The sequence below is a fragment of the Camelus bactrianus genome, chromosome 5 (assembly GCF_048773025.1).
Source record: "Camelus bactrianus isolate YW-2024 breed Bactrian camel chromosome 5, ASM4877302v1, whole genome shotgun sequence".
In the NCBI taxonomy this organism is placed as follows: domain Eukaryota; kingdom Metazoa; phylum Chordata; class Mammalia; order Artiodactyla; family Camelidae; genus Camelus; species Camelus bactrianus.
Window position 1 is genome coordinate 24,578,914 of NC_133543.1, and position 25,322 is coordinate 24,604,235.

At 39.8% G+C, this 25,322-nt stretch overlaps 1 protein-coding gene across 1 annotated transcript in view; it reads right to left on the bottom strand.

The window, feature by feature from the left end:
• The window catches only part of MAP3K19 (mitogen-activated protein kinase kinase kinase 19), a 51,863-nt gene that overhangs the window by 2,780 nt on the left and 23,761 nt on the right, over nt 1-25,322 (bottom strand). Inside the window, exons 7-13 of the mRNA XM_074363541.1 lie at nt 21,800-21,896; nt 17,130-17,208; nt 15,957-16,159; nt 11,002-11,045; nt 7,160-9,595; nt 3,136-3,285; nt 1,331-2,028 (exon numbers count right to left, since the gene is read on the bottom strand). Coding sequence (XP_074219642.1) covers nt 1,331-2,028; nt 3,136-3,285; nt 7,160-9,595; nt 11,002-11,045; nt 15,957-16,159; nt 17,130-17,208; nt 21,800-21,896 — 3,707 coding nt within the window. The remainder of the gene's footprint in view (nt 1-1,330; nt 2,029-3,135; nt 3,286-7,159; nt 9,596-11,001; nt 11,046-15,956; nt 16,160-17,129; nt 17,209-21,799; nt 21,897-25,322) is intronic.

Here is a 25,322-nt window from a genome sequence, read left to right on the forward strand (position 1 = left end):
GTCAGCAGAATTCATGTTGGAATACCCACAGTGTCTCTGCATCTAGGGATGCCCAGAACTGCACCCCTGGAGTATGTGTTGCTGCCCTGGCTTACGTGATCTCCTGAAATCAACCAGCACAGGCTGATAACATATGCTAGGAGAGAGAGACAGAGAGTCTAAAAGAGACACACTCCGGCAGACAGGGAGACCTGTGGAGTCAGATTCGTTGAGAAAGACAGAATGAACCCATTCAGGGAGCTGGAGGTAGCCATATGTATTTGCTGAAAGCTGACACACCATAATTTTTCATCTAGGAATAAAAAAGCATATTTTCTTGAAAGGCAAGAAATTGTTTGGGTTTCAGGCCTTCCTCATCCTGCACATGCAACTAAATGCTGAGTGTCACTAGATGGGTAGATTTTAGGCTGTTCTGCATCATCCTGTAGGCCAGGAGGGTGGGCTCCAGCGCACTTATCCTACCCTTTAGCTCTCCTTCACTGCACACATACACATACACGCACACCTTAACCAGGGCCGTCTCTCCACTTCTATGTTCTATTCTTTGAATTAAGATTTCATATAAGCAGAGAGTGCCTGACTAAGAAAAGTTTGAAAACCACACAGGAGGGTAACCTCTAAGGTCCCTCATTGTTCTAACATTTTACCCAGAATTTTATCCCATATACAAGAAAGCATGAGGACAGGAAGAAAGAAACAGGCAACCTTCTAGCACTTTTCTGCTTCCCCAAACACTACCCACTTTATGCTTGAAATGCTCCAATTAGAGATTTATTCCTTTGGCTCAAAATGTTTCCTCTCACTTTAAATGCAGGTAGTTATAAGGGAACAACACATTCAATCTGTCAGTCGTCTAGCAATCAGATCACATCATTCCCTTGATACGAATGAACTTCTCACATATGTTCCTGAGAGCTGGTTTTAGGAAGAAATGAGAACACTGGTTCCCTGAGAGGGAAGGCAGCTTAGGGAAGGGGACCTAAGCACAGGTGATGTCATTTCACCATGGCTAGTCCGTGGGAAGATTGGAAGTCCCATTGGTAAATAAATAGATCTTTAGCAGCTTTTTGCACACCCATGGATTTGAGGAAGTATTGTCTGAACCTGATGTTTAATTGAGGCATTTCCAGCTTGAAGCATGACCCCCATACCCTGATGCAACAAGGAACATAGTCCAATATGGTTAATTGTTCTTTTCAGCACAAAATCACTCCTTACTTGATTTCATAACCTGAGCAGAGCTTATAATGGGCCATAAATTGCAGGGGAAATGCCAGCTGCTTGGAATCTCTGGGGATTTATCCTCTTCCTCCTGCTTTCAGTTTCTTACCTGGTTAGGCACACACGCACAAAATCTGCTGCATTTTCTGAGAAGTGTTCTGGTAAGGGAGGCATCAGCCCTTGGTGTGCGCCAATGTAAAACATGGCTGCCATCCTATCCATGGAAGCCAGTGGAGGCTTCCCTGTGGCCATCTCAAACACAGTGCAGCCAATGCTCCAGATGTCTGACTTCCGTCCATAGCCAGACTCATTGATGACTTCCGGGGCCATCCAGTATGGAGTCCCATGCATGGACTTAAGCATGTCACTATGGGTGCCATTTAAGCCAGCCCAGGCCAAACGCTTGGCACAGCCAAAGTCAATCAGCTTTATTATTCCAGTTGGCATAAGCATAACATTATTTCCTTTGATATCTCGATGTACCACACAGTTCTTGTGGAGATAAGCAACACCTTGCAGGATTTGTTTCGTGTATTTACAGAACACCATCTCAGGCAATGGCCCAAAACGGTTTATAATACTAGAGATTGAGCCACCAGGAACGAACTCCATGAAAATGCTTACAATGTTCTCCTCCAAGCATGTTCCCAAATAGGCCACGATGTTGACATGTTTCAGTGCTTTGAGCAAATCAACTTCTTCCTGAAGTTTCCGGTATTCTTTTTCAGTAGCTAATTTATCAGAGGTATCCAAAGCCACTTGTTTTACAGCTATTAGCTGTCCTTGGCTAGTAAGACCACAATATACCTAGAAGCAAATCAATACCTTATTCTTAAATATAAATGATGAAACTTGTTCACAAAACACCTCGTGTGGCACTTGTCTTTCCCTTCTCCTCCCAGACCCTTGTCTTTCTCTTAGTTGATACATCCCTACTTAAATGCAAAGTCCTTAAGCAACCTGGGTGTTTCAGTGGAGCCAGGGTGTGGATAAGCAGCATAGTGAACATATTTCATAAGGGCTTGGGATCAGGTGTCCAGGGCTGGTTAGCATCCTGGTTTCACCATTCCCCAGCTGTATAACTTTGGGTAAGGTGTATAAACTTTTTGACTTCTTTTTTTCTCATCAGTAAAACTGAGGAAACAGTACTTACCTCACAGGTATCTATGATGAGTACATGAGTTGGTGGTCTTGAAAAGCCCCTCACGAAATAAATAAAATATGGCTATTTCAGTGCTAAAGCTCTAGGAAGAGAGAGGAAGGCAGGTCCTGCGGCAATTCAGCAGTCACCCCTGTCATGCGAGTTCATGTCTTCCCACCTTCTCTCTGATTCCTGAAATGTCCCCACTGGAAACGTAACACATCTTATTCGAGGGGTCAGTTTTTTCTTAACCAATCTGTGTAAGTACTATCTAAAGTGCTAGGACTTTAAATGATCTTTTATGCAATTCACCAAATGTGAGGAATATCTTTTGTTTTGCCACTCAGCAACGATCCTCCCAACTTCTAGCAACATATCTTGAACTGCTGAACAAAGAGACTTCTTTCCCACAGGACTTGGACCTCGAAGAATGAGAGGCTAGAAATACAATGGCCACGGTACCAGCACATGGAGCCTGGGAACGAGAGCCAGAAGGAGAGGTAGAGAGACCAGATCCTGATGACACTGTCTGACCCCTGAAAGCAGCTGTGCCCAGAGCCAGACCTACTCCAGACCCTTCAGTTACATAAAGCAGTGAGCATCCTTTTCCTCAAGCCAGTTTGGGTTGGGTTTCCTGTTACTCCAGCTGAAAGAGTTCTAAGTAAAAGAGTACATGTGGGTGGGGAGGGCATGCAGGAAGATTAGCAAGGAGGGAGGGGTCAAGGAGGAGTGGAGATTTTTTTCTATTTCATCGTGTTTCCCATTTAACTTACTGTGCCGTAGGCTCCCTTCCCAAGGATCTCACCCTTGGTCCACAGGATAGGTTCTTCATACTTTAAACTATTTTCAGAAATTGTCTTCTTTTCATGTGAGTTGAAAAATTTCTCCTCCTTGTCATATATCCCAAACCCATTACTATATCTCTGGAAGAATAAAACAAAAAGAAAAGTCATCATCAAATTCTGAGTCTGTGGGATGGAGAGAAAGGGTGGAGAGTAGAGTTTTCCTTTCTTCTAACTTAGAATCAAGCAGAGTAGGCCAAATATGCACCCCCTAACCAATTACAGAGGAGACCCCTGATCGTTAGCCCACTTACAGCTTCCCCAGGACAGCAGCCTCCAATCAAGTTATAACTGAATACTTTTTCCACTAAAAAGCTTCTCTATTCCTCTGCCTGCTTTTGAGTCTCTGCCAAAGGCAAGTGATGGTAGCTGACTCCTTTGCTAGAGTGAGCTCTGGATAAATAGCCTTTGTCTGTTCTTCATTTATTTCCACAACACACACGTACAATCACACACACACGTATATATGTAAGCATATATGCGTACACTTCCATACATGTACACACAAATATACATACACACAGGTGCTCTCTCTTACACACACCTGCACGCGTGCGCACACACACCCCCCCGCATGCATGTGTGCACAGCCCTAACAAGCAAGTCTGGTGGTCAGGACCAGCCGCGATAGATTGAAGATCCCTGGTCCACTAGGCCCTTGCTTCTCTAAGGAGAAGTTGCAGACCAGCTGTATCAGCATCACATGGGAGCTTGTTGGACCTGCAGAATCTCAGGCCCCAGACATACCGAATCGGTGTCTACATTTCAACATGATCCCCAGGAGATGTGCTTCCACAGTAAACTTTGAGAGGTCCTGCCCTGAAAGCTGGAAAACGAGTATCTCTTTGTAGAGCTTAGACCATGTTTTCCATCTGGTTGATCAGGGCCAAAAATACTATGTTTTGATCTCTATGAGTTCTTTTTTTTTTTTAAGATTAACTATTTCCCTCTCTCAGACTTCAGACAGTACTATAGAGCTACAGTAATCAAGACAGCATGGTATTGGTACAAAAACAGACATATAGATCAATGGAACAGAATAGAGAGCCCAGAAATGAACCCACAAACTTTTGGTCAATTCATCTTCGACAAAGGAGGCAAGAATATACAATGGAATAAAGACAGTCTCTTCAGCAAATGGTGTTGGGAAAACTGGACAGCAGCATGTAAAGCAATGAAACTAGAACACTCCTTTACACCATATACAAAAATAAACTCAAAATGGATCAAAGACTTAAACATAAGAGAAGATACAATAAACCTCCTAGAGGAAAATATAGGCAAAACATTATCTGACATAAATCTCAAAAATGTTCTCCTAGGACAGTCTACCCAAGCAATAGAAATAAAAGCAATAATAAACAAATGGGACCTATGAAACTTACAATCTTCTGCACAGCAAAGGAAACCATAAGTAAAACAAAAAGACAACCTACGGAATGGGAGAAAATTTTTGCAAATGAAACCAACAAAGGCTTGATCTCCAGAATATATAAGCAGCTCATATGACTTAATAAGAAAAAAACAAACAACCCAATCCAGAAATGGGTAGAAGACCTAAATGAGCAATTCTCCAAGGAAGAAATACAGATGATCAATAGGCACATGAAAAAATGCTCAATATCACTAATTACCAGAGAAATGCAAATCAAAACTACAATGAGGTATCACCTCACACCAGTCAGAATGGCCATCATTCAAAAACCCACAAATAACAAATGCTGGAGAGGCTGTGGAGAAAAGGGAACCCTCCTGCACTGCTGGTGGGAACGTAGTTTGGTGCAGCCACTGTGGAAAACAGTATGGAGATTCCTCAAAAGACTAGGAATAGACTTACCATATGACCCAGGAATCCCGCTCCTGAGCATATATCCAGAAGGAACCCTACTTCAAAATGACACCTGCACCCCAATGTTCATAGCAGTACTATTTACAATAGCCAAAACATGGATACAAGCCTAAATGTCCATCAACGGATGACTGGATAAAGAAGATGTGGTATATTTATACAATGGAATACTATTCAGCCATAAAAACCAGCAACATAACGCCATTTGCAGCAACATGGATGCTCCTGGAGAATGTCATTCTAAGTGAAGTAAGCCAGAAAGAGAAAGAAAAATACCATATGAGATCGCTCATATGTGGAATCTAAAAAAAAAAAAAAAGTATAAATACAAAACAGAAACAGACTGACATAGAATACAAACTTGTGGTTGCCAAGGGGGCGGGGGGTGGGAAGGGATAGACTGGGATTTCAAAATGTAGAATAGATAAACAAGATTATACGGTATAGCACAGGGAAATATAAACAAGATCTTATGGTAGCTCACAGAGGAAAAATGTGACAATGAATATATATATGTTCATGTATAACTGAAAAACTGTGCTCTACACTGGAATTTGACACAACATTGTAAAATGATTATAAATCAGTAAAAAATGTTTTAAAAAAAGATTAACTATTTCCTCTATGAGTTCTTAAAAATAAATGATGATGCGGGAGGTATAGCTCAGTGGTAGAGCACATGCTAAGAATGCACAAGGTCCTGAGTTCAATCCCCAGTACCTCCATTAAAAAATTAATAAATACTTTTTAAATTTTAAAAAATAAGTAAACCAAGGAACCCTCCCCCCACACCAGGAAAATACGACGATGGTGATGTAGCGGCATGGTGAAGGTCCTTTACGAATAAGACATCCTACAGGATCACCTGCCTCATGAATGAGCACATGTGCCACCAAAGGGCCCTTTGGGCTCCTCCACCCCAGCCTCTCATGTTTCCATCAAAACTGAAATTTAAGGACTGCTTGGAAATGAAAAAATCACAAAGGTCAGTTTTTGAATCTGCAATTGCAGGGTAGGGTTATGAGCTGATTATATTTACTAGCTTGTTAGCTTTTCTTGAATTTGAAATGGCAGAGTGGTAGACCCATCCCAGATACATCGGCAAGCACACATATACCCCCATCTCCCACCCAAGCCAGGAAGCCTCTCTGAATCACCATCCACCTCCCAGCAGAGACCAAGCTCACCGTGAGGGTAGGGCTGGCCTTTTAGGACAAGGAATATTCCCACTGTGCAGTGACTAAGAGTGTGGGGCTGGAATCAGAATGCCTGTCCCCACTGCTCACTGTGTCACTTTCTACACCTCAGTGTCCTCATCTGCAAAATGGGGACTTGTTATTACCTGTAGTACTTATCTCATAGAGCTGTTATGAATCATATAAAGGAGACAATATGATGCGTCTCACTCGTGTGTTAAGTTCTCAATAAACCTAGCTATGGTATAATTGTTTACCTTGTGTATTCTTCTGATCAGCTATTTAAAAGAATTATTTCTGATCCTGATACAGTATGGTATTACCTGAGTTAATGTTCAATAATGTTTCAGCTAAACCTGCCGTTTCCGTCTTTAGAATCTGAGTAGAACAGGAGGCTAATATACTACAGTGAGAACTCAACAAACAAAACCCAAATACCTGTTGATATTCTCCCCCACCTCCACTCCAGTGCCAAACAAACTTCTAAAAAAAATTTATTCAGGATTGTTGCTTCTGCTTCCTTGAGAGCAATGGCTAAGTCTTGTACCCCACCATGTCTCTAGTTCCTATCCCAATACCAGAAACACAGTAGGCATCAATGACGTTTTTGTGTTAACGTAGTGAACAATTTGGGAAACAAATGCTCAAGGGCAGCGAATCTTTGAGAAATGATCATTTCATGTCTTTAGTTTTTTGTAACTAGATTGTGAGCTCCAGGGGGCTGTGCTACCTTCTATCTCACACACCACCTAGAGCCATGTTTTACCCATAATTATCTACCTGTTTAAACAAGTAATTTTGCTATATTAATGTACTTAAAGTGATTCCATTGTGGCGTCAGGCTAGCTAAATTCTAGAAGTAAGGTGGCACTTCCCACTCCAATGAATCTCTGATTCTAATTATACCAACCTGTATTTTGATGTTTGTTGTCTCTCCGCCTAATTCTTGCATAGTATTTCCTCTCTTACTGAGGACAAGATTTAGGTTTTCAGGATCTGTTTCATCTGCCATTATTTGGCAAGAGTTGTTATCTTTCTCATCAAGAGCCAACAGTTCTGCAGCTAAACAACCTAATAGTTCATCTGTCAATTCTTCATTCTTTACAGAGTCTAGAATCTCTTGGGAAACTGAATCTGCATCATTTAATGTTTTTCCAAATGTCTGATATATAATTGACTTATTAGCTAAATGACCATGATCCAAAGAATGTGCCCAATGTTGATATACTTGGGAAGTTGCACTTTCTTGTTTCTCTTGGAAAGAGAAACTCACAAGTATTTTAGACTTATCTGAAACACTTTCAAACTCTACGTCATTAGTTAAAATTTGGTTGGCATTTATTTTACCAAGAGATGCTGGGTTGTGCTTTTCTTGCAGCATATGGTTGGATCTCTTCTCACTGGGCACCACCCAGCTGTTTTCTGAAAGGACAAGCGGGGTCTGGTGACGGAGCTCTTCAAGATCACGCAGATCTCTGACTCTTGTGGCAAGAACGTGATTGTTGGAAATGTCTCCTTCATCAGCAAACTCTTCCACAGAGAATTCTTCAATAATGGACAGGTCTGAGACAGGAAGGAATTCGTTCTGTTCAGTGGTCTGCTCATGGGTCTGAACCAGGTTCATGGGCTGAACTTCATCTTTGGAGGATAGAAAGTCATTTCCTGAAGGCTTTATCTGCCACTCTGGTTCTGAAATACCATCACCATTTTCAGTGTCTTGTAGGTGGCTACCTACAGCCTTGCAACCCTTTTCTTTAGAAATTAAACTTCTGTGCTTTTGTTTAATGCCAAGCAAAGACTTTGTGGGTTTAATATGTGGTCTTTTCTGAGAAAGTCTTATTCGGCTGCTGCTGCTCCTCTCACTCTGTGCAGACCGACATTTATTAGTGATACATCTGCCCGATGGAGCTGAGTGTATCTCCCGGTAATATCTGTTTTCATGCTGTTCAGCTTCTCGTATGTGACAATAAACAGGAGTCCCAAACATTTCATAGATTCCAGGCCCATTTTCAGTTGAACTGATTTCTTTGAACATGTCACTGTACTTCAGATCTAAGTAATTTAGCCTTGGCTCTGTTGGTTGAGCAGAGAGAGGAACAGAAGTCTTTTTTATTCCTGGATTTTTACAGATGCAAGGGAATGACTGCTTTTTAGGTTTCAGAGCCCAGTAAGTAGACTGCTTCTTTTCTATCTGCGTCATTCTCTTTTGAAACTTAGGTCTGGGGTCCACCAGCCCCAATGCAGGAAAAACTTGAGTTTTTATGCTGGTTTTATGCATGGAAGGCTTCATGGGCCCTTCGATGGAAATCATGAAATTCTGAGGTGTCCTGTTACTGGTCTTGGTCTTTGAATCCAACTTACTTCTATGGGTTTTCGCCTTACGCCTGTCATTTTCTTGGTGTGGGAGTATGTTGAAGCTTCTGTTGTTATGAAGGATTCCCTTTCTTTTTTGGAGGCTTGGTTTGGTTATTGCTGGCTCCTTGGGAATTCCATCTCCAGGGAAAGTGATGTGAATAAGAGGCACCATCCCATTCATTTCTGTTTTGATTGGCTCTGCTGTTGATATTTTTATGTTTGTATCCATGCTGCTCTGATCTTCTGGGAACTTTTCCATAGGGCCATCAGGGACTACACTGGACAAACCTTTAAGAACACTATTCTCTTCTGATATATGGTCTGGCTCGATTGCTTTGCCTTCAGGTGCTGAAGTACTTTTTGAATCAGCTTTATCATTTCTAGTCTCTACACCCTGGCTTAGAGTTATTTCTGAATGCAGGGCTTCTTGGAACTTGATCGGTTTGGTATATCCAACTTCTAAATCTTCTTCATAGTTTCTGGCTACTGAACCCTCTTTCTTTCCTGATGAAAGATACCGAGAGTTCTCTTCTGCTTTTCTCAGTTCATCACCACGGCAGTCAATATCTACTTCCTTATCTGTAGGAAAATTGCCTTCCTTGAAATTCTCAAAGAACACCAAAGACTGTCCTGTTTCAAAGTGAGATATTTCAATGTTGACACATCCTTCTGTCTCCTTGGACTCCCTATTCTCCTCCATCTCTGGGTGTTGTCTCTGATGGTGAGCCTTCCAAAAAGAGCACATGTTTCTAGACCAAAAAGAGCTATCAAAGGACCTGAGAGTCTGATCCACTAACATCTTGAATGGTGCTTCCCTCTGCTTGTTTGATGGTCTAAATTCATCAGGTTGACTAACAGGTTCTGAGAGCTTAGGTATGAAGGATATGAGGCTTGGAATATTTATTTCTGTCTCTTTTTGATCCTTGTGATTTGGGGGGAGTGTAAACAGACCAGATCTCATGGGCAAGAGTGACAGTGGTGGCAGAGGGAACTAAAAGGGAAGAGAGAAAAAGTGAATGAATGCAAAAAGACATATGCATATCATGTTAACTGGTTTAAAGCAATCTGAAGAGATTTTAAGATCTCTTTAGGAAGGCATTTAAAGTACAAAGTTATCCTGGAGATCATAATTTAAAAAACTAAAATCTCATTCCTAGTGTTTTCCTAGGACCAAAGTAAGACAATAGTTTTAAAAACCAATATTAACAAAAATTCATGGATATATATTTAAAATAAAGGCCCTCTAATGTTAACATTAAAAATTTAAGATGAGACATTTTATTTCTATTCTCTTTTCTGTTTACTTTGCATGGAATTGATCTACGATTTTTTAAATCCCCACTTAGAACAGCTTAAAATTGCTATTACATTTACTCTAATGGTGATCAGTAGGTTACAGACTAACTCAGAATTTGTATCTGGAACACAACTACTCCTTCTGGTTTGGCTGAATTGTTTTCATGAGGGTGGCTTAGAAATGCACCACACCATACTGGAGAAAGTTAACACCCTACATGGTTTTTAATTCTCCTCAACCTTCCAGCTATTTTCAAAGTAAGCGAGTTTTTATTATTATCAACCTCTAGAGGTCAGTGTAACTCAGTATATAATATTCAGCTTTTTGGTCAGTTAAGCTATAAACTCTTTAACTTTATACTTTTCATGTGGTCTTTCCCTGTGTATACAGATTTGATACCTAATTATGTCAGAATATTTATAGGCATAGATCACGAGTGGTCATTGAGAGCTATATGTCTAATTTTCATTCTATTGCCACCTATGTGTAGGAAGAAAGGAAAAGAAAAGGAAGCTGACACTAGAAACAGGCATTAGAAATAGGTGGGACACATGCTACCTGCTAGTTTTTTTGCCTACATGCCTTTCTTCTCTCTCTGAAAAAATACAGATTCTCCCAGTGCTTAAACACCTCCATAGTAGAAGTTTGTTTGTTTGTTTTTTTAGGCCAATAAACTCCTTTTCCAACACTAAGCAATACCTATACATTTTCTCAGGCTTATAGGATACAGAAGAGTCAGTTGAGAGAATGGCAAGGATCTTTCCAAATGCTCTACTTACAAATTAGACAACTAGGAAAATCTTTCTACCAGTGGAAAAAGAATTACCTAATTGCTCAATATGTTAAAAGAAGACAAATTAAATATGTGTGAGAGCTACTCACTTCATTATATGGAGAACAGGAAACATCCCAGAAAAAAAATACACGTCAAGTTACAACTTTCCTAGAAATTATTTGCTGCTCTATAAACTATATGTGAGTTGTTGTTCTTCTGAGATATCATTGCCAAGGCTTTTGGCTCTGAGTTCTTTGATAGAATTTGTCTCTAAAAAGATTCTTTGGTTTTAATTCTTAAGTCAAAATGCTCAAACTAACCTTACCTCAATTCTTCGCCTACTATACTTCATATCAGAGGTAGAAAACTCTGTAACAGAAAAATAGTAATAATTAGCTATTGTTAGTAGTAGAGTGACCACAGTCTGCCTTAATAAGCCAGAGCCTAGGGATGGAGTGATCTGGGTGCTGAGATTTGAGGAAAAGTGGTCAAAATGAAGAGTTTTTCCAGGTGTAATCCACATGGAGGTGGATATGGAAGAACTAAACAGAAAAAGTGACTACTGCCACTGAAGGGGGTTGTTGTTCTATATAGAATGTTGTATTTTACATATGCATGTGTTTCATAAATATAAATTTGCATATATGTACATATTTACTTATATTTATATTCCTTCTGGAAACACAAGACCACTGAAACAGAAAACAGAGCACTTATCACTCACCGGGCATCCTAGCACCAGTTCCCTGCATCCCAACTGCCCACAGGTTGACGCAAGGAGAACCAGATGTTCCCCTGCACAGGCAGTGAGGTTGCACCACAGGAGGAGATCGTGAAATTATGAATCTCAGAGCTTATATAGAGTGTTGGCAGTTTAACCCATCTTTCCCTTCCAAGAGAGACCTTTGCTATGAAATGTAAGCAAATGTCTCCAGGAGAAAGGGGAAATGTGTTTCTGGGTTTTGTTTGTTTGTTTGTTTTTGTTTTGATTTGTTTTGTTTTGTTTTGTTCTTACCTTAAAAAGTAACCCAATAGCTCCTGCCAAAATAAACCTCAATCGTTTTGGAACAATCTACTAACTTCCAAGGCATCTTTGCCATTCGGTCATCTTTTAACCTAAGTCTCCTAGTGCTTTTTGCTCAGAGAGCCCAGACTTGCAGAAATGCGAAAATATTTATGTCTCCCAACTGTTGTTTGGACTCAAACATGAGAGAGCTCATAAATTCTGGAGGAGCAGGGGGAAGGACTAGATGGGATTTCCTAGGTAGAAGGTGTTCTCTTCTTACCAAAACATCAGAATGGTCCCTAAAGCCCCACTCACCACCTCGGCTTAAAGCTGAAGCTAAAAGCTCCAACATGTCCAGGATCAAAGCAGGTGACATAAATGGATGAAGTGGGGAAGGTAGGGAAAGTGGTGAACTGAAATCATGTACCCCGTCTAGAGAGACATCCATTACCCAGTTCTACTTGATGTTGTCCATTCCAGACGGGTAATCTAGCACTGCTGGACCTTCCAGTTGCCAAGAGAGGTCAGAGAGCTGGAGACTTTATGTTAAAGCTCCCCCTGCCCATCTCTGTTTTTTAATACTTTGAAGGTTGACCAAAATATGTCTGTAGGCCTTTTTTTTAGCTATAGGCTGCCATTTTGAAATTTCACTTAGAGAGATCTCTCTAAGATGTACCACAGGTAGAGAAGCCTGTACCAGAGATGAAAAATGGTCACCTCAGAAGAGGATCCCAATGGGAAAGGCACGGCATTTCCCTCAGCCACAGCTGGCCAAAGCACCTGCCCCAAATTCTTTACACGTTTATTTAACCAATATTTACTGAGTGCCTCCTGAGTAGCCAACACTGTCCCAGAAGATGGCAATATAATTGTGAACAACAAAGGCAAAATTCTTGCCCTCACAGAGGTTGTACTCTAGAAGTAGAGACTTCCTGCTGAAAAGATATTACAAGTTAATACCAGAAATACAACTGAATATAATTTATAGTTGGGTGTATATGTATAACTCTCTGAGTGAAAAAAAAACTTCCAGATAGTATTATAAATATTTAGATGGATATTATCCAGTGTTGGTAAGGAATGACATGAGATAGGAAGGCACTCTTAAATATTTCTGGTGAGAATGTACAAGTAAGATCTTTCCAGCAGGTAATTTGCCGGTATATATTGAAAGTCTTTTAAAATGTATATAGAATTCTAGTTAAAAGATTGAATGTACACGCTTTTCTCCACTCTTTCCACAGACCTCACCAAAGTGATGGTAAAGGAATATTTAGAAAGGTAAAGAAGAACAACAAGAACCCAGGAGATAAAATGGCATATGAGCAAAGCCAACAGAATTTTGAAGGGTGAAAACCATAGGGATGAGTAACACCTGATTTAGTTGCCAGCTTTCTGTGTTCTGCTCACTGTCTGCAGGAGGGAGAACTCAGCAAGAAATCAGAACCCCAGAAGGGAGCAGGAATTGAAGACACCAGGTACCTCTGAAGGTGGGGATGCAGGTGAGGCTGAAACCAGGGGCTGCTTCAGAGTCTGTATAAGGAGTAGGTTCCAGATGCCCTGTCCTACCCTACTAGTCAGGAGTTGCTCTTCTCCATTTCTGGCTGGAAGTTTATTCTCTGGAGAGCTTGAAACAAAGACGCTGAGGAGCTAGGTGTGGCTGAGAGCAGATACAGGATGCTGGAGTGGAAATATGAGGATAAATGAAAGCCATCACACTGACATGTGACACTCCAGGCTTATAACCTACAGGCAAGAGCTTGGATTCTCCTCCTCTCAGGAAAACTAGTCAAGAGAAATCTATGCACACTGACACTTGGAAAATGAATCCCTCACCCAACTGTCCAGGTCTCTGCCCATTCCCCAAGCTCCCTTCGTGCTTTTTAGTCTGCCTTTCTTAAATGCAAATGGATCACCGAGGATCAACTGATATACAGGAATTGCCTCAATGTGAAAATACCGAGAACAAAATAAACACAAAGAAAAGAGATCAGAGGAAATAGAGACACTGAAAAACTACCATTAATATACTCCATGAACCTTTTTCAGAAAGCTACTGGATAACGTACCCTCCTAAACTGAGGGCATAAACCAAGGGAGAGGAAACCAGGTACCCAGTACACAGGGGTCCAACACAGCAGGGGAGTCAAGGGCATTTTCAGGATAACAGTGAGGAACTCCCAGAGAGGCAGTGGGTCAGGAGGTCCAAAGACCAAGTCACACAGAATGAAACAGGAAGGCAGAGCGTTCCAGGAGCAAGGTCCCCAAAACAAGACAAACCAATGGATTACCTGGTGTGCAGTTGCCTGTCTTGAGGTGCATCTCACAGGTTCATCAGACAGGATGGGGATGAATTAGTGACAGATATAGAGAAAGTAAGCAAATGGTGAAATTTGGCAGGTATTAAAGCCAGGATAAATATAATGTTGCAAAAGAAAAGCAATGTGATCCCAGCGCACGCTGGGGGTCAGCTGTGAATGATATTTTACCTAGTCATAATAAGGGAGGCAGTGAATATCGATGTTTTTTTAAAGCAGAAAGATTTCAAAGATTGTCTGTGTGTGCAGAGAGAATGTAAAACTGTCACATCCTAATAGATAATGTCTGAGTGAAACAATCAAGGAATATAGTTATAAATATGTTATTTAGATATGTGGAATTACATTCTGAAAGAAACCGTCTTGCAATAGTATTTGTACTTCGTATTTCTTACTTTTTCTCTTCCTCATATGTCTTTTCTGAATTTTTCTTAATTAATATATGTTGATTGTCTCAACTTTAAAATTGCATTTAAACAATTTTTTTTTTAAAAAAGGGAACAAATACCTGCCTGGTAAACCCAATTGACTTTTTCAGGTAAGATTGAAACACCTGTAGAGTAGCTCTCATCACAGAATACTGACCTAACCCAGGTTGTTCTTGCCTGGATGTGCTACTTTAGTTACATCTTCCAGATTCTCCATGATTTGACCACAAGAGGATATTTCCATGATGTCCAATTCAGTCTCTCCATCCATCCTTCCTCCAGTCTGTACCTGTACCAGCCACCCCTCCTTTTCTCTAAACTTACCTCCACTACAAGACTGCATTTGTTTATCCTTTCTTTCCCTCCTAACTAACGTGGGACACATAGTGGGAGATGTGGGTTTAAGACACACATGGCAGGTGCTTAAGCACATTGGCTTCAGAGACAGGTTGTCCAGGTTTGAACCCAGCCTCTGTAACCCGCTAGCTACGTGCCCTGGGGATGCACTTAGCTGCCCTAAGACCTCAGTTTCCTCATTTCTAAAACAAGTAAGCTAATATTACCTATATCAGTGAAGATTTGTCCCTTGAAGCAATAGGCACTCAATATATGGTTATTGCTGCTGTTGTTATTAATTCAAGATACATTTTTAAATAGTTGTGTGCCACATCTGGTGGGAGGTACTTGGAGGTGCCATGGTTTTGGCCTTTGTGATCTGGTGAAGACCAGCACATAGAAACATAATGACAGTTCAGCATGATGAGTGTTACGTTGTGGATGTGGTCAGGATCCTATGGGAGTCCAAGGGAAAGGCGACTCACCCCATCTTGGGGAGGTTCAGGAAGACTTCCCAGAGGACTGGGTATCTAAGGTGACACGGGGGCTTCAAGGGAGAGAAGAATGGGGAGTTAAAGTTTAATGGGTCCAGAGCTTCAGTTTTGCAAAATGAAAAAGTTATGGGGATAGATAATGTTGATAGTTGCAAAAGATAGTTAAAAATGGTGTAAGTAGTAAATATAATGTTATATATGTTTTACACAATAAATCTAAAACTTTTAATTAAAAAAAAACACTGCTTCACCTAAATTTCATTTAAGCTCTATCCTTCCCCCCAAAACCTATAATAATAATTCTAATTTTTCCTTTGGTGAGATGCTTCACATTTCCTCTGCTGTGCAATGTCCCTCATTGAAATAAGCCAGTAAACGCAAGTTTAGGGACCCCAGGTTTGTCCCTGGTGGTCTTGGCCAATTGATTTAGGACAGTGGTAAGCAGATAGCACGGTCAGCAGTGCCCTAAGGGGAGACGCTGGCATCAGTGCTGCTACCTGTTAATAAGTATTGGGCTAGATAGAACGGCTAACTCAAGTCTTGGAAGAGAGCATCCTCAATGTAAGCCCCCGAAAATCCCACAGATAATAATTAACCAAATATGAGTTCCCTGTAAAGATTTTCAAATGCTCAAGAAAAAAGGTGAATATTTATTCACCGAAGAATGAAGAAATCACTGTATACTTAAATGAACTCACCTTCAGATTTTCTTTGCTGCCTCTTCAGAAAGTGAGGAATGTCTTCTCTGGCTACAGACTTGGAGATGTTTGGTTCTAAGCAAAGTCTGGGCAACAAAAAGCCCAAGTTCACATTGCAGAGCTCCTTGGAAGTTTCCTCTTTCTGCAGAAGTACAGGCTGTGTGGTCACCGTCTTTGTCCTAGAGCTCACCATCTCGGTCTCACTTGGAAGGGAAACAGAATGTGCTTGTGCCCATTCCTGATGCACTGAGGTTACCTGACTAAAAGTGGGAGAAGATGGTCTGATTTACAAGTCACTCCCCCTGTCTGCTGGACCTCTAGTTCACAGGCCAGACTGACATCACTGGAGGACTGTCTGAAGGACTATTTCCAAATAGTGCTGCTGCTGAGCAGAATGGCTATATTCCTGAAAGGACCAGACCCCTCCACCCTCTGACTTGCTCCCCATCTCATCTGCCCTCTGCCCCTGGAATTTGAGTTTTCCCAGTCCCTGCTTCCTCGAGCAGAGAAATCAGAGGGGCAAAGGGCAGGCATAGGGGATGCAACCTTTTACTTCTCCAAAGGTAAGCACCAGCCCAGTGCTTCTCAAACTATCTTTGGTGAAGAATCAGAGTTTCCATTCCATTGTGAACTGAAACTTTTACAAGATGTAATCATCATAAATGACTATAAAAATGAAAAGAAAATCAAAAACATGAAAATAAGCCCCAGTTTTTTCACTGTCAGGTCAATGAACATAAAATTACTTTGTCCAATTGCTATACCACTTCTTAGAGGTTTAAATCTCCAAGTTCTGTACTGCCCCCACCCTGAACGGGTGGGTAACAGAAGGACAGCAGAACTCTGATTTTGGGTAGCGCTGCTGCAGGGTCAGCACACTGTGGCCCTCAGCCCAAATACAGCCTCCACTCTGTCTTGGTAGTTTGACTGGATCACACCACTTGTTTACATATCATCTACGGTGGCATTCAAGCTGCAGCTGCAGAGCTGAATCATTGCAACAGAGGACCACATGGCCCACAAAGCCTAAAATACTTATTATCTGACTCTTGCCACAATAAAACTTATTATGACTCCTGCTTTTGGGTGTTTTGGGGGGGTTGAATTACTAAAAATGTGCCCCACAAGTATATACTTCAATTCCTAGCTAACCTTTCAAAGAATATTCCTTACTTGTTTTCTTGTAAGTCTTCTTGGCTCATTTCCTGGGGATGACTGACATCTCTTGGAAAAGTAACAATAATCTCAACACCTATAGAAACAGATACAATAGTAGGAGGAAGAAGAAAGTAATGAATTCCAGTGGTAACTGGGAATGGAATATTTTCTTTTCGGTAATTTGGTTTACCTGTTCTTGATGATTACGGAATGGATTTTAACCAGGGACTGAGGGTTAGCTGTCTTTGTATGTTTTCCTGTCCTAAATAAATGCTTGCTTAAAGAGCAAAAAACATTGTAGAACAAAACTTTCCAAAAATAATAAAATTTTAGGATGAGCAGTGTTTTCTCCCTTGGTGGAGAACACAAGTCTCCTTCTGTCAAGTGTAACTGATGTCCCCTACTTCACAGGACTGTTGTGAGAATTAAATGAGATCATTTATGCTGCCCCGTGGAAACTTGCTTATGTTTGTAATTTGATCATCTCTTATCTGATTCCAGGGAATGACTCCCAGTATAACTCTTAAGACAGTAAGTTCCAGCTTATAGAATTGATGCTTGCTTACAATATAACACGGTAAACACATTTTCAACAAAAACTAGTGTGAACCATAACCACAACTGCCTGTCCTTTAAGGTTTGTTCATCTATTCATTTTTTTTCCACTCAACAGAATTTTAGCAAGTATACGCCACGCCCAACTCTTTCCGCTGAAGATGTAGAAACAAATGAGGCACAGCTGTGGTCCTAGCGGAGCCTATAAATAAGAAAGGAAAGAGCCTAGCCAGGTAAGCATTGTGATGTACGTGTGCAAAAGGTGTGTAGGGGCATAGAGGAGTGTCCTTCCAGGAGGACGAGGTGCTTGTCCCAGTATTCAGTCCCATCCGTGTATTTGTCAGAGCTCTTCATCCCGTCTGCATGTGCTGGAGGAGACATACTTTTAATCAGCCCCACGGATCGAATGCTAGGGAAGTGTAACAGTGAAGATCCAAGCAGGGCGTGAATCAGAGATCTGGGTCCACATCCCTCCTCTGCCACTTCGGGGGTGATCTTGGGAAAGTTCCTTAATAACTGTCATCATCAACATTATCTCCATTAAGATTTTTATTATTTTTAGAGGACTTTGTCTATTTTGTCAAATACATGGGAACCACCATATTGAAAGCATTTTTCTTCTTCAATTTTTATGCCTGTGTTACTTATGAGAGTATTTTTTTTAAAGTAAACGTTTCCAAAAAGAAAAGTATTGTTTGTAGTCTCTAAAAATGAAGTTCCTTGGGATGACTGATTTTTTTTTTTAACTGTTAAAATATACTATCACCACACTATTTCTGTAGCACAAAATGAAAGGTTTGGGACTATACTGCTGGGAGTCACTTAGAGGTCATCTGGTCCAAACCCTTCATTTCGGAGATGAAAAAGCTGATAGCCATGTGGCGGTGTGACATGCGCAGGGCCGCTTTTGTGTGGAAAGGAAGATGGATGTCTTTCATACCATTCTTGTAGTCATCCGTGAGGGCAACATCCCAGCTGATGTGTAAGAGAAACATGCAGCATACATTCTTAATAACTAAACAGTCAGTGAAAAGGATGTTCTAACAAAGACTAGATACAGTTAGTACTTTGCTGTGGAAGTTAGAAAATTGGACAGTGTCTTCATGTGAACATGTTCTTAAGAATGACTGTACTTTTACAATTATTGAGGACTAATAAACCCAGAATGTTTTAAGCAGCTTTAATGCGTTCAAAATCTGCTCATTGGTTGATTTCTTTTTTTAAACCAAGGAACAAAGATATAATAAGCAAGTATAAAAAAGAGCTGCCTTTTTAGAAATTGTGAAAAGTTAATGGCTCCTAAAAGGTGGGGGGAGAAAAAAGATTATAAAATGTACTGATTCTGAAATCGTTGGGAATCACTGTTCTCTATTCTGTCTCTTGAATACTGTGAGTGGACGTGGGAGCCAGTAAACCTACCCAGTGGGCCAGAAAAGAAGTTGCACTGCCACGTGTAAAAATGAAACACTTGCTCCTATCTGAGTACACCTTTCCAGGTAAGAAGATGTAAACTAACCCCACCAGAATATGTTACAGTTGAGAGAAACTAAAAGGCAACATTTAAACATAGCCAGAAACATAATTTCCTTGCAGAAGAGGTACAAATTATGTTCAAAAAAGTCTGAAGATGATTATTAATTTAATATTAAAACTATTATTAAAATGAAAACTTAAAATTGGTATAGCCTAATTCATTCAATGAATAAAAATTATTTTCTCCAGAAAAGTCTTAGTTTCCTATGTTTTCCATGCTTTCCACTTGTTTTGTTTAAATGGATAGGCCTCAAGGTTCAAAATATTTTGATAACCTCTCCATGTTTTATTAATTTCCTAAATCATGAATTTCAGTGGAATTTTTTAAAACTACATTTTCCAGCCTTTTCTGCCACTAGAATTCAGAAAGCTAATTTGAGAGATAGATTGACATGAGTTACATGAACAAAGATAAGCCTCAGGCATCCTTTGGCTGATGCTAGGGCAAAGGATGGAGGTTCTAAGATTGACGTGGGAGCAGCTCCCGGTTGTGGCCAAGGCAGTGTGATCTGGGGGTCAGTAGCCAGTTTTTAGATGTAGTTACAAGAATTCTTTCTCGCAACCCAGACTGGGGTCTGTTGTTCTCCTTTGGTTTGTTTTTGTTTTTTTTTAATTGTCTATGAACTTTCTAATATCTCTAAAAATTTCCTTTTTTTTTTAACCAAGTAGAGTAGATTCTGTTATCTGCACTTAACAATCCTGATGGATACACACTGTATTAAAAAAAAATTTAAGCCCAGTAATTTCAGGAAACAAGTTTCTTACTCTCATGAAGAGTAATTTTACATGCTCAGTTTCCAGCCTACAAGGTTTGCATCTGATATGTTTTGAGAAAATAGCTGATTGAGGAATGCAAGAAGATTTTTATACTAAGGAAAAGGATGAGGGATTTGGTGGTGGTGGTGGTGAGAGGAGCGTCCAAATTTGTAAATTGTATTTACAAATTTCATACATATTACAAAAGCTCAAAATAAAGCAAATGTGTGCTGCAGGAATACTTAGTTGTTAAAGTCTAAGAGTGATCCAAACATTGTAGAGTATATTTATATTTTAGTTAGTGATGATCCCTTTTTAACAGACTAACACAATGAACAAACAGATATAAACTAAATGATTAAGTGTATATATGTACAACAGAATAAAGAGTCACATGGTATATGCATAAAGTCTTCATTAAGTGTGCAAGCCCTTAAACAGTAACAATTTGGAGTATGTTAGAAACATGTAAATGGAGTGTAAATGGATTTAAAGACATTTAGTGCTATTTAAGATGAACACAATGCACAATAATGCCCCAAACATGTTTATTTCAGACTTTGTGACTTAAAAGAGCAACTAGCTCTACTGAAGACTCTTACTAACTATGAGAAGAAAATTTAGAGACCTAATTGCTTCTTTAGAATGTGTAACCCAAGTTACGAAAGCTTAAAACTTCCAGAGCTTAGTAGAGTCTCTGCGTAAGTATTATGGTTTCTATATGAAAGCCTAAAATATTACAAATCGATTTAAAAAGAGTTATAAGCACCTCAGACGGCAAGTCATCTCCAAATGGAGCAGAATAAACACATTATTTTAACCTCTTGGAATCACTTGAGCTTCTGAGAACTCAGCTTTGAAGTCTTTGAGAGTCAAAGGCAGATCACAAGGACTCTTTGGAAGGGGATCAGGACTTGTTTATTTTAATTAGGTTTTTCAGGCTTCCTGGTGTTAATAATTGCAAATGTTACTGAATTATTCTCCACCCTCAGTCAGGGGAAAGGAGATTCCAAGTGAGTTTGAGAAAAGCAGGACTCCCCAGAAGAGGGCAGCATCACATAAGGGGTCAAAGGAGACAGCAGCTAGGACAGCGCTGCCGCATTCAGGGTGGCTGATGGGGATGAGAAGAAAGACATCCAAGGGGCAGCTTCCCTGGCGTGTTAGAAATGGAAGTAGGAGACCTGCCAGAGAGAGACTGGACCAGTTCAAGTAAACATTTAATTTAAGAAGTTTACAGGCGGATAGATGACAGACAAACGTGATCACTGTGGCAACTACTTTCTGCAGTGAGAATCTGCAGATGCCTTGTGGTCTGTTCAGTGCAAGGGTGCTTGTGGGTAGGACAGGATGACATATTTGGAATGGGCATTGTTTGGAAAATTCCAGGCTTATGTCCTCCCAGAATAAAAGACAGAGACTTGGGGGCTTTAGTGCCTTGTACAGTGCCCCTTCTCCCCATCCAGGGAGGACCTGTGTTATAACAGCCAGAGAAATGCTTGGTCCTGGAAGAGGACAGATCCCTGGAGCTGACAAAATACTCTAAGAGGAAAGATATGGGGGAAAGATGTTATCAGACAAAAAAGAAAGAGCAGAGAACAGTGGGCTGAGCTGGAATGGGGTGGAACAAAGAGGTGAGACAGAAGAGAGATGCTCATTTTGGCAGGGCAGGTGGCCAAGACACAGATTCAGATATGGACCAAAGGATAGGGTGATGAGTGGTTTTTCTTTTCCTGTGCGCTTGTCTATGATTTCAAAGTTCTGCACTGAGTGTTACTGAAATTAGGGGGGAAATCCAAATAATGTTATCTTTGTAAACACATCAAAGGGCAGAAGATGGATACCTTCTGTCCTGGGTTGCCAATCGTGTCCATCACCACCTGGCTCTCCTTCTTCACTAGCCAATATGGAATGACTGCAGTCCTCGTCTTGGTCAAACTCCTGAAATATCATAAAACAGAAACTCAGTTGCTCAATGTACTGTTTGGTTGGCAGAGTGAATGTTGATATTTTTCCTAGGCTGAGGTTTCACACTGTGGATGCCTTTTAAATTGGATCAAGTATTTAGGACTAAAATAATGGGAAAGCATTCACTCCTGGAGCACCAGGCTCAGACAGACATGGATGTGATTAATTGCATAATCAAAAACGAAGATGAAAGCTGAAATCACGTAGACACGTAGAAATTCAATATTTTATAGTTTATCATGCCCGCGTCCAGGCTGTTAAGCTGCCACAAATTCCATTTGGGTGGGTAACTGGAAAGAATCCCTTGGCCACAGTCAGTGAACAACCCCAAAGGAACATGGCATTTTCCATAATGCCTCCCTGGGGCATCATTTACAAATGGTGAGGGTGGAAATCCCTTCTCCATATGGAAGATGCAGATATAACCTTAGACTGAAAGGAGGCGGCAAAGCTTATTAAAGTTTTTCAGTATGACAGCTTTCTGATCTAATCATGGCCTGCAACCTCTCAAACTTCCCTTTTACCCTCTAGTGAAAAATCATTACGCTGAAAAACATGGTTGAAAAACAACTTGATTTACGAAAAATACTCCTAACTCCCTAAAGAAGAAATGCTTTCTCATTAGAATTCATTGTTGTTGACAGGTTCCTTCATTAGAAGTTGTTGCTGGTGATTTTGCCCTTTTTAATGTCTAGAACAGTGATAGATACAAGTAGCAGTGAAGATATCCCATCACAACCTGGTTGTTATAGTTAGCTCTCTGGTTTCTGTGATCTGGGTAAAACATCTATTTAAGGAGACTGTTGGATAAAAAGTCTTTGCCCTAAATGCAGATGCCTGTTGGACAAGTGGGTAGCCTTTGTCACAAAGCTTCTGATATTTCATTCATTAATTCCAAAGTCAGCTTAGAAATCATTTCTTTTTGCTTTGTTCATTTTAATTATCACAGTAAAAAAAAAAGAACCTGCCATGTATACTGCCATTAAAATATTTTAGATACTCAATTATAATAACTTAGTTGACATAGTTCACTTTTATGCGTTAGTCCGTGTCTTTTAAAGCATTTTCTACCTCCCAGCAAAGGTTAGGGGCCCTGGTTGTCAATAGCAGATGGGACAGCCTGGATCAGTTCACCTTGACACTAGACTATTATCAATTTCACTGCTTATTCTCTGCATTTCAAAAATTCTACCACCATCTGGCAAATTTCTTCTCCCTCCTATCCAATTACAAAGATGAGAGGACTTACTATTTTTTTAGGATATACAGAAATACAAAAAAAAGTTGTTTGTTTTTTTTTTTTTAAAAAGCAGGAGAAAAAAATCACCTGCAATCCTACAAACAAAAAGCAAACACTGTTAACATGGAAATGATATTTTCTTTGTTTTTTTCCCAAGTGTTTAAAAATATAATTGCCTTGTATCATTTTGTATCAGGCTTTTTCACTTAAAACAAGTATAAATTACATAGCAATTTACTAAGTAAACATAATTTTAATGGAATTTTATTGGAGGGTCATTACAGTATTTAATAAGCCCCATGGGTCTTATAATATAAGCATATTAGGCAGTTTTTAATTCTTCATTATTACACATAGTGCTGCAAACATCTTTACAAGTAATACCCCAATTTTGCATTATTTCTTTAGAGTAGATTCCGAATATAGGGTTATTGATCTAAAGAGTAGAAAAATTTTTGATTTTTTGTTTAACACACATTGTTTTAAAAGTAAAGGTTACACTTACTACTTTCTCTCCACCAGCAGTTCATGAGTGTGTTTCACTATACCTTCTCCTATCAATTAACATCACTTTTCATTTCGGGTAATGTAATATATGGTCATCTTATTGTTGTTTGAATGGGCATGCTTTGATTAGAAGAAAAGTTGGAGATAGTTTCAGATGCTAGCAGTCATGGAATTTTTCTTTTTAGTATATATAATTTTTGTTCAGATTCTTAGTCTAGAACACTCTATGAGATCTCAAAATATAATTTCTACCATTTCATATAATTATAGTGATCCAATGAAATTTTTATGTTAAACTGGAAATAGCCGCCCTCATTCAGAAGTGTTAGATATACAACTGGTTCTCATTTCAGGTTTCCATATTGATTAATGAGCTGTGGTCGCTCTCAGCTGCTCAGTTCATTCATTAGTTGGTCTTTTAGGAAAAGTTGAAAGACACACGTACCTACAAAACCCGTAACGATGACTTAGCATTTACATGTACAGTGCTAGACACTGTTCTATGCACCTTACATGTGTTAACTGATTTAATCCTCACAACAACTCTAAAGGTAGGAACTATTATCATCTTTTTTATACACGAGGCCCAGAGAAGTTTAGTCACTTACCCAAGGTCACAAACCTAGCCTATGGTAGAACCAGGATTCACACCCAGACTCTGAAGTCTGGTTCCAGAGGTCTTAACCACTCTACTTTCTTGTTACCATGAAAAATTCTCAACAAGAACCAGAAAGAAAATAATCAGTAACAGTGAGCAAAATTGAGAGAAAGGATACTCAAACCTAATTTACAGGTTTTGCACAGTAAAAGATTAAAAATGTGTGATACTTAACAAGTGCCCAACAAAAATTTCTTCCAGAGAATAAACTGGAAAACCATAAGCATCACAAACAAAAAGCTTGTTGGGAATAATATCTACTCTGAAGATTATCATGGAAATGAAGACTAAAGCAGAAACAGCTCAGAATTTTCTGATTTCTTTTAGAATTCTAAATATGAACGACTTTAGTGTGCTTGGGTGCCACGAGGCAGAAAATTGAAATAATGACACTCAGTCTTGAGTGAAGGAGAGAAAATGTTAGAATAGCACATCCCAAACATAAATGGATTCATCAACCATTGACAATGATGCAGGACGTGATGCAGACCAGATAGAGTGCATGGCGTTCTGATCTGCAAACAGCAGAATGCCAAACATACAGAAGAGAAAAGAGGCGTAGAAATCATATGTAATTAAATTTGGAAAGAGGATTCTCCTTAGATGAGAAAAGATTGAGAGAGGCTATAAAGCACCTCTCAGGAGCATCCTACAGGCAAGGCAGCTGCTTCTATTTGTAAACTATAAAAACCTTTTGCAGACAACCGAGAAGAAAAGCGAGCTTTCATTCAAAGAAAAGAAGTGAAGGATGACCTTGGGTTTTGCAATTTAAACCCTAGAGAAAACACTAGGGAAAAGGAGGCAAGTTCAATAGTGAGAGTCTATTTCTCCCTCAGAAATGAGTTCAAAGTTATTTCAACTGCAATAAGAAAACTATAGAGAGAAGTTCAAAAAGCGTTTTCAAGCTGCATGAAAAAAAAATGTACTAATATGAAGGGGTTTTCAGTCTTCTTAAAAAAGAAAATTCTTAAATATACTACAAAAAAGTGAAAAG